General features: G+C 35.6%; 1 protein-coding gene and 1 non-coding gene across 2 annotated transcripts; one reads left to right on the top strand and one right to left on the bottom strand.

Annotated features, from left to right (window-relative positions):
* Nucleotide 1: 1 nt before the first annotated feature.
* Nucleotides 2-142, bottom strand: LOC119468044. Its single transcript, XR_005196672.1, has one exon. It is a non-coding gene; the product is annotated as a U4 spliceosomal RNA (small nuclear RNA).
* A 5,095-nt stretch (nucleotides 143-5,237) lies between these two features.
* On the top strand, nucleotides 5,238-6,266 carry LOC108288262 (olfactory receptor 56B1). The gene has a single exon (XM_017507150.2). It carries the CDS (start codon nucleotides 5,301-5,303, stop codon nucleotides 6,264-6,266), a length of 966 nt encoding a protein of 321 aa, XP_017362639.2. The 5' UTR covers nucleotides 5,238-5,300.
* The last annotated feature ends 2,429 nt before the right edge of the window (nucleotides 6,267-8,695 follow it).

The following is an 8,695-nucleotide window of genomic DNA, read 5'->3' as shown; positions in this document are numbered from 1 at the left end:
TTTTTTTACAACACTGTCAAAAATTGCTAATGCCGAGTATATTTCAAGTCGTCATGGGGGGGTATTGGGAAAAGTTTTCAATTAGTAATAATTGTGCCTCGGATAAACCTCATTGGCTACGATACTGCCACTGTGCAAAGCTAGATTTTCTAATTTGTGTGCGCAGAGTTGTTTACAGTGGTCTCAGGATCTTTTGTATTTCTGTGGAATCAGTTGTAATCTCACCTTTCTCATTTCTGATTGTGTCCATCTGGATCTTCTCTTTCTTTTTCTTTGTTAATCAGGTAGAAGTCCATCAGTTTTATTTATTTCTTAAAATACCAACTCTTCGTTTTATTGATCTTTTGTATAGATTTTCTACATCTCAATTTTATTAAGTTCTCTAATTTTACTTTTCTCTTTTCTCCTGCTAGTTTGGGGTTTGGTTTGTTGTTATTTTTTCTTTGTTTTTAGTTTTAGTGCAAAATTAGATTGTTAATTAAAGATGTTTCTAATTTCTTGATGAAGGCATTTGGAGCTATAAACACTCCTCTTAACACTGCTTTGTGTGCAACCCAGAGATTTTAGTAAATTGTACCCTGTTTTTATTAATTTGAAAGAATTTTGTGATTTCTGCCTCAATTTCAATATTCACCCAGGGGTTATTTATGAGTAAGTTGTTTAATTTCATGTATTTATGTAGTTTTGAAAGATCTCCTTAGTGTTAATTTCTATTTTAATTGCACTGTGGTCTGAGAGTGGTCTTGGCATGATTTCAATGTTTGTGAATTTATTGAGGCTTGCTTTGTGACCTAGCATATGATTGATCTTAGAATATGTCCCATATGCAGATGAGAAGAATCTATACTCTGTGGTTGTTGGGTGGAGTGTTCTACAGGTGTTCATTAGGTCCAACTGGTCAATTTTCAAGTTTAAGTCCAGAAGCTTTGTTTTCTGCCTCAATGATTTGTTTAACACTTTCAGTGGAGTGTTGAAGAATCCCAGCATTATTGTGTGGTTGTCTAAGTCTTTTCTTAGGCTAAAAAGAGCTTGTTTTATGAATCTTGGTGATCCAATGTTGGGTGCATATATATTAAGAACAGTTAAGGCTTACTGTTGGATTGTATCTTTCATCATTATGTAATCTCTTTCATTGTCCTTCTTAATCTTTCTTGCTTTAAAATTTGTTTTATCTGCTATAAGAATAGGGACTCCTGTTCTTTTTGTTTTCTGTTTGTGAGGTAGATCTTACTCTGCCATTTTATGTTGAGCTTGGGTGCATCATTATATGTGATGATCTCTTGAAGACGATAGATGGTTAGGTGCTGTCTTTTTATCTAGTCTGCCACTCCATGTCTTTTAGGTGAAATGTTTAGCCCATTTACATTTAGGGTTAGTATTTATATGTGTGATTTTGATCCTGGGCAATTTACAAAGAAAGGAGGTTTAATGGAGAACTCATAGTTTCACGTGGTTGGGGAGGCCTCACAATCATGGCAGAAGGTGAAAGGCATGTCTCACATGGTGGCAAACGAGAGAAGAGAGCTTGTGCAGGAAAAACCTACCCCATGATTCAATTACCTCCAACTGGGTCCTGCCCACAACATATGGGAATTCAAGATGAGATTTGGGTGGGAACACAGCCAAACCATATCACATGCATTTTTAAATAATATGCATTTCCATACAATTTTTTATGACTTTTCTTATTTTGTGATAAATTAATAAAGTCCATACAATAATATTTCAAAACACTGCTGAGATAAAGTAACTTAAATATGAAGGCAAATCATGCTTATGGATTTAAAGTTTTAGTATTCTACAGACATCAGTTTTTCAAAGGCTTATTTACAGATTTATGCAATCTATATAAAAATTTCAGTAAGCATCTTTAGTATGTTACTAGCTAATTTTATAATTCACATGGAAATGTAGAGTACTGAGAATAACCCAAATGATTTTGAAAAAATGGAATGAAATTAAAGACTTAGACTACCATATTCAAAGATCTTCATAAATGCACAATAATCAAAGCAGTTTTGTATCAGTGTAAATAAGACAAATGGATCAATGTAACTGAACAGAGAACCTCCCATGTTCCACCACACCTTGAGGTTTCAAGACACATTGTTGTCACCTTGAGGTCAACTTGTTGTTACCTTGAGATTACCAGACACATTGTTGTAACATTCTGTTGTTACCTTGACTTGCCTAGATCCCTCCCATTTTAACACCTCAAGATTCCTAGGATACTTTTTATCTCCATCCCAACACATACACCATAGTTATCTTTTACTTAAACAATTGTCCTCACAACAAACATTTCTTCAGGAAATGCTCTCTGAAGATTAATTTTTTTCTTCATGTGAACTCTTATCACTTGATACTTTTGCTTTGAAGCACTAACCCCAGTCTATTATTATATATTTGCTTGATTTTTTAGTTATTATTCTATCCCTCTACTTCACCTAGTCCATAATTTCAATGAGAACAGGAACAGTGACTGTTCTGTTGATCAGTTTATGCCTAACATGTTTTTCAAATACAGTCAGAACTAAATATATATTTTTGAATGAAAGATTTCTCCTTTAACAATATTTAAATATATCTGCTAGCCACAGAAATTAGAACACTCTGAGTGTGTGTGCTTAAAAACCATTCAAACACTCTAAAATTTCTCACCATTATAGGCCCATTTTTATTTGATAAATAAAGATATTCTTCTGTTCATGTAAATTCTTAGGTTACATTAATAGGAAACATGTTTTTGAGTTAATCTGCTTTCTACTCCAGTGGGATTTAACATCCTACAAATTCAGCTTTCTCTATAGGCCTATCTTTACGTCTCCAAAGGAGGTCTATTACGCTTAGGTCACTGAGCTGCTTAACTGCTGTCCATAAATTTCAGAAGTTTATCATTTCCGTGCCATATCTTAGCTGACAACACATTTTTATTTTGTGTTAAAGCATCTTTCTCAGAAAGTTCTGTCTTTGCCCAGCATAAAACTTCTGCCACTGCTAGGATCCCAGATTGTGAATCTTTGTTCATAGCATGGTAAGTAATAAAATCTTCTCATGGTCACTTTGGCTAAATTCCAGAGCGTTCAATGGCTTATCCTAAACATTATGTTGTTTTGGCAATACTCTGCAAAGGAGATTGACCTTTCTGTATGCTTTGGTAGCATATAGAGGACTGGAAGGCCTTTCCAAAAAAAGCTGAGGTGAGAATTAGAAAATATTAGGGCTCACATCGTGCACTGGAAGTTACCTTGTCTATAAAAATAAAACAAAACCAACACTGCCAGATTATCTTCAAAGTTAATAGGGTTTATATATTAACTGTTTTATATAGCAGAATCATATTCTATGTCATGCTAAAATATAATTGTGAAAGAAAACAATTCTTTTTCTATAAGCTCAGACATACTGCTTCTCTTAATTGTGTCACACATGTATCAATCAGAAAAAGAATTTAATAGAGAAAGCATCAAAGATAAAAGGTTATGTGATATTAAGATTTAAAGTAATAAATGAGGATTAAATAAAAATGCCAGGCCTTGTACATCTAATGGGTTACATATTTCCATACATCCAGGATAAAACTGTTGTGATGAACCCCTTCAGAATTCTCTAAAAGCTCAAAGTAAAACTAGCTTTATCTCCATTATTGTTTGTGCTTTTTAGTCATTCCAATTTTTTACTCTTTATCAAATTACATTCACCATTAAAGAAGGATGATTTATTCCATCATTTGGGAGTATATGTTTATTTATACAGGCAATAAGAAACATCTGAAAGGAAATACATTTAGTTTTTAGTAAGAATTGGTGATAAAACAAAGAATTTTATTTTTCAGATTTTTTTTGGTATTTAACAATGATTATATCAAAAATAAACCCATAACTTAAAAAATTAAAAATAACATTTTAAATTTTGAACATAGCTTTCCAGTTTTTGTTTCCTGCCTATAAGCCTGCAATAACTTCCACCATGGCAAAAATATTGGCAATAAAATGCCTTGAAAAATTACTAATTTTAGCATAGAGTAGGTATTATATGTACCTGCGGTGTAGAATACAAAGAAGTTTAAAGCAAGAGATTATATTCACTTCAGTTTGAGTTATATCTTAGAGTGTTTTATACAAAATAAAGGATTGTAATAAATAAATAATAATAATAACAAATGATTGTCATAATACAGTATTATATTTGAAAGGAAATGTGAAGCCATGAATTATTTTAAGTAAAGGAATACCAGCGTTTGAAAGATCAGACTGCTAGCAGAAAGAAGTATGGAAAATGAGAAACATTCGCTCCAGGCAGGTTGCAGAAAGAACATTGAAACAAATAAAAGAGTGCATATGAATGAAGTAAAGAAAAGAAATCAACAGTATAAGAAAGCAATATTTGCACCAAGGGAAGATTAGTTTTCTAGATTCAGGCTTGTGTGGTTGAGCCACCATACAGGATAAAAAGTACGTGGATAACAACAAAGTTTTAGAAAAGATAATGAGTCTAATTTTAACCATGATTTTTAAGCATCGAATGGCAATTTCTTCAACATTATGGACAAATAATTCTTGTTTATTAAATAAGTTAAAATTGCTATTCAATAATTAGAAAGTTTCAGTTGTACGAGATGAAAGTTCTAGAGACCAGCTATACACACTGTACCTGTAGTTAACACTGTATAGAGCACTAACAAAATGAATAGAATTGATAATATTCTGTCGTTAACACAGTAATCTTTAAAAGCATCTTATTAGTTTTACCTAAATCCTGTATTTACATGTTTTTATAGGTTCTCTAAGATTCAACTATAAAAAACTGACTAAGGTATGTCTTCATTATATGACTTCTCACATGGAAAAACTCAGCCATAATCACTAACGTCCTTTTAAGCTACTCTTGCACAACCTCCTCAGAAGTGCATACAAACTAGAATATGAAAGAAAACGATTCCCAAGTCTGCAATACGATTTATTTCTGCAAATCTTTACAAGTCCATGATATCAAAATTTTGGAAGGCTACATAAGACATTAGCGAACATCTATATCAACTTGGAATGATGCAGCTATAAATTTCATCTTCCATAATTCTTCATTTAAAAAATCTAGTTATTATTCATTATTAAACCTCTGAGTCAAGTCAAGTAGCACTGAGACAAGTATGAAGAAAACAAGCGCATCCATTTAAGCTATATAATTTCTAAAGAGATGAAGAAACACTTAGAAAAACAGTACAATTTTACTTCTGTGGTGGTTCCCACCTGTGATAACTGAGAACAATACAAATAGAGAGTTGAAATTTATGTTGAATCATGAATCATATGTCTGCATCTCTCAGAGTCTCCAACAGCTCCAAATTCCAGGTCTCTGAGTTCATCCTGCTGGGATTTCCAGGCATTCACAGCTGGCAACACTGGCTATCTCTGCCCCTGGTACTGCTGTATCTCTCTGCACTTGCTGCAAACACCTTCATCCTTATCATCATCTGGCAGAACCCTTCTTTGCAGCAGTCCATGTACCTTTTCCTTGGCATCCTGTCTGTGGTGGACATGGGTCTGGCCACTACTATCGTACCTAAGATGCTGGCCATCTTTTGGTTTGATGCCAAGGTCATTAGCCTCCCTGAGTGCTTTGCTCAGATTTATGCCATTCATGTATTTGTGGGCATGGAGTCTGGTATCTTCCTCTGCATGGCTTTTGATAGATACGTGGCTATTTGTCACCCTCTTCGCTATCCATCCATTGTCACCAATTCCTTAATCTTAAAAGCTACCCTGTTCATGGTGCTGAGAAATGGCTTATTTGTCATCCCAGTGCCTGTGCTTGCAGAACAGCGTAATTATTGCTCCAGGAATGAAATTGAACACTGCCTGTGCTCTAATCTTGGGGTCACAAGTCTGGCTTGTGATGATAGGAGGCCAAACAGCATTTGCCAGTTGGTTCTGGCATGGCTTGGAATGGGGAGTGATCTAAGTCTTATCATACTGTCATATATTTTCATCCTGCACTCTGTACTTAGACTGAACTCAGCTGAAGCTGCAGCCAAGGCCCTGAGCACTTGTAGCTCACATCTCACCCTCATTCTCTTCTTTTACACTGTTGTTGTAGTGATTTCAGTAACTCATCTGACAGAGATGAAGGCTACTTTGATTCCAGTTCTACTTAATGTGTTGCACAACATCATCCCCCCTTCCCTCAACCCTATAGTTTATGCACTTCAGACCAAAGAACTTAAAGCATGCTTCCAAAAGATGTGTTTGCCTTTACAAAAGAAATAAGATCCGGCCGGGCGCAATGGCTCACGCTTGTAGTGTCAGCACTTTGGGAGGCTGAGGTGGGTGGATCACGAGGTCAGGAGATCAAGACCAGCCTGGCCAATATGGTGAAACCCCTGTTTCTATTAAAAATACAAAAATTAGCTGGGCATGGTGGCGCACGCCTATTGTCCCAGTTACTTGGGAGGTGGAGGCAGGAGAATCACTTGAACCAGGAGGCGGAGGTTGCAGTGAACCAAGATCGTGTCACTGCACTTGAACTTGAACAACAGAGTGAGACTTTATCTCAATAAAAGAAGAAGAAAAAGAAATGGGATCCTAGAGACCGTCTCGATGTTGTACATGAACCTCAGCTTTTCCTAAACTGGATAGTGAAATTTCAAAGAGGATAGAGGAGTAAGTGAATAAATACGTTTGGGATTCTTTTTAAATATTGGTATGTAAATAGAAAGCTTCAGAAAAGATAGAAAAATCACAGTAGTCTAAAATATTGACAAAAACTAAATACATAAATATATTTGAGAATATGGAAGAACTATCTGCCAAACCAAATTGGATTTAAAGAACTTAATGATTTATATCAATCTCCTAAAATAAAAATTAATATAATCACACACACACATACATTCAATCAGAGAAATGAGTCTTTGGGGAATGAATTACAAGTCGTGCTTGCACATTGTTACCTGTAACTTGGGAGCAAAGTCAGTCTGCCTAAACAAGCATTACTCCAGTAATATGGAATACAGAAGTTAGAAAAGGAAATATTTCCCACAAAGCCAAGTCAGACTATGATGAGGATTTAGGTAGAATATGAGATGACTCAGCTTGGACAGACTAGTTCTGCCTAGAACCCAAAAGATTCATCTAGCTAGAAAAATCTGGTGCTTGTTCCATTTGCCTCTCCAGATTTGCACTCCGCCCTTTGAGCACTGCTCTGTAAACAGGAGGGCTGACTTTCACATATTATAAGCCCAAACTCTTTGTCTTTTGGTTTTCGGTTGAATTGAGCCAATGCAATGCAATGACAGGAGGTCATAGTTCAAGAGGAGAGAGAGCATTTGGCCTATTTATTCTTCTACTCCCAGCCTGCTTTGACATTAGGGTTCTCACTGGATATGTCCTTTCCCTGTTCATCCATCTGCTACAGCTACAGCTCTTGTGGAAATACAGTAACAGGCTTGTCTTCCCTTCCTTCTTCAGGCCAAGGGGCTGATAAAGGCTTCCTGATATTAGTCTCTGAGTGCCCAGCATCCATTATTTTTTCAATATCCATTTTTGTTTCCTGAAACAACCTACCACTCAATACTAACTTCATTAAATTATCTTCAAACTCTCATTTGCCTGTGACTTTTTTTTCGTTTTGGAGACCCTGACTGACTCACCGGTTTTACTTATATCTCCAGCATCTCTTCTACAGCTACTCACCCACTGCTCCTACTACACTCACACAAGAATGTAGGCAGCTTAGCAAAATCTTTCGATGATCAGATATAAAGACAATGTAGGCAGGAGGTAGATATAGAATTTTTTCCCTGTGAAATTTCTACTCTGAGAATTTTCTTGTTTTTTGTTTTGTTTTAATAATCATAAACAATGAATGGGGAAAACAAGGCTTAATCTATTATTGTCTTGTATTTCAATCATTTCCAGGATCCTTTCCATTAAACACATGCTCAGATTATGTCATTAAATAGCTGGGACATTCCTTGAAATATGAGTATTAATTTTAGGTGCAGGAATACCAGTTGCTAGAAAGTCTATTATACATTATATCATGTCTACTTCCCTTCCAGTTAGATGTAAAAAGTAAAATCTGTCATTTCTCAGGTAAAATGAAAATAATGCGATGTCTCCTTATCATTAGTCTGGGCTTTCCCACAAACTTCCATTTTTTTCATATGAAAATTAATAAAGAGAAAAGACTTCATGCCCTGTGTACTCATAAGACTACTTTTTTTTTTACTAACAATATAGTTGAGAACATTAAGATAATTTAAGAAAATTTATGTTTGACATTGTCTATAGACTTATAAGAACATAGTCTTCATATTAAATAAGAATTACCAGCTGGGCACAGTGGCTTACACTTGTAATTCAAGCACTTTGGGATGCCAAAGTAGGAGGATCACTTGCGACCAGCAGTCTGAGTCCAGCCTGGGCAACATAGTGAGACCCTATCTCTACAAAAAATCCAAATAAATAAAAATAAATTTAGGCAGACATGGTGGTTCATGCTGATAGTCCCAGATGCTTGGGAGGCTGAGGTTGAAGGGCTACTTGATCCCAGGAATTTGAGGCTGCAGTGGGCTGTGATCACACCACTGTGCTCCAACCTAGGTGAAAGAGTGATACTCTGACTCAAATGCTTGGGAGGCTGAGGTTGAAGGGCTACTTGATCCCAGGAATTTGAGGCTGCAGTGGGCTGTGAT

This window comes from Cebus imitator, unplaced genomic scaffold (assembly GCF_001604975.1).
Source record: "Cebus imitator isolate Cc_AM_T3 unplaced genomic scaffold, Cebus_imitator-1.0 Scaffold370, whole genome shotgun sequence".
Lineage (NCBI taxonomy): Eukaryota > Metazoa > Chordata > Mammalia > Primates > Cebidae > Cebus > Cebus imitator.
The sequence above is the reverse complement of the archived record's forward strand: the minus strand, read 5'-3'. Positions and strand labels throughout refer to the sequence as shown.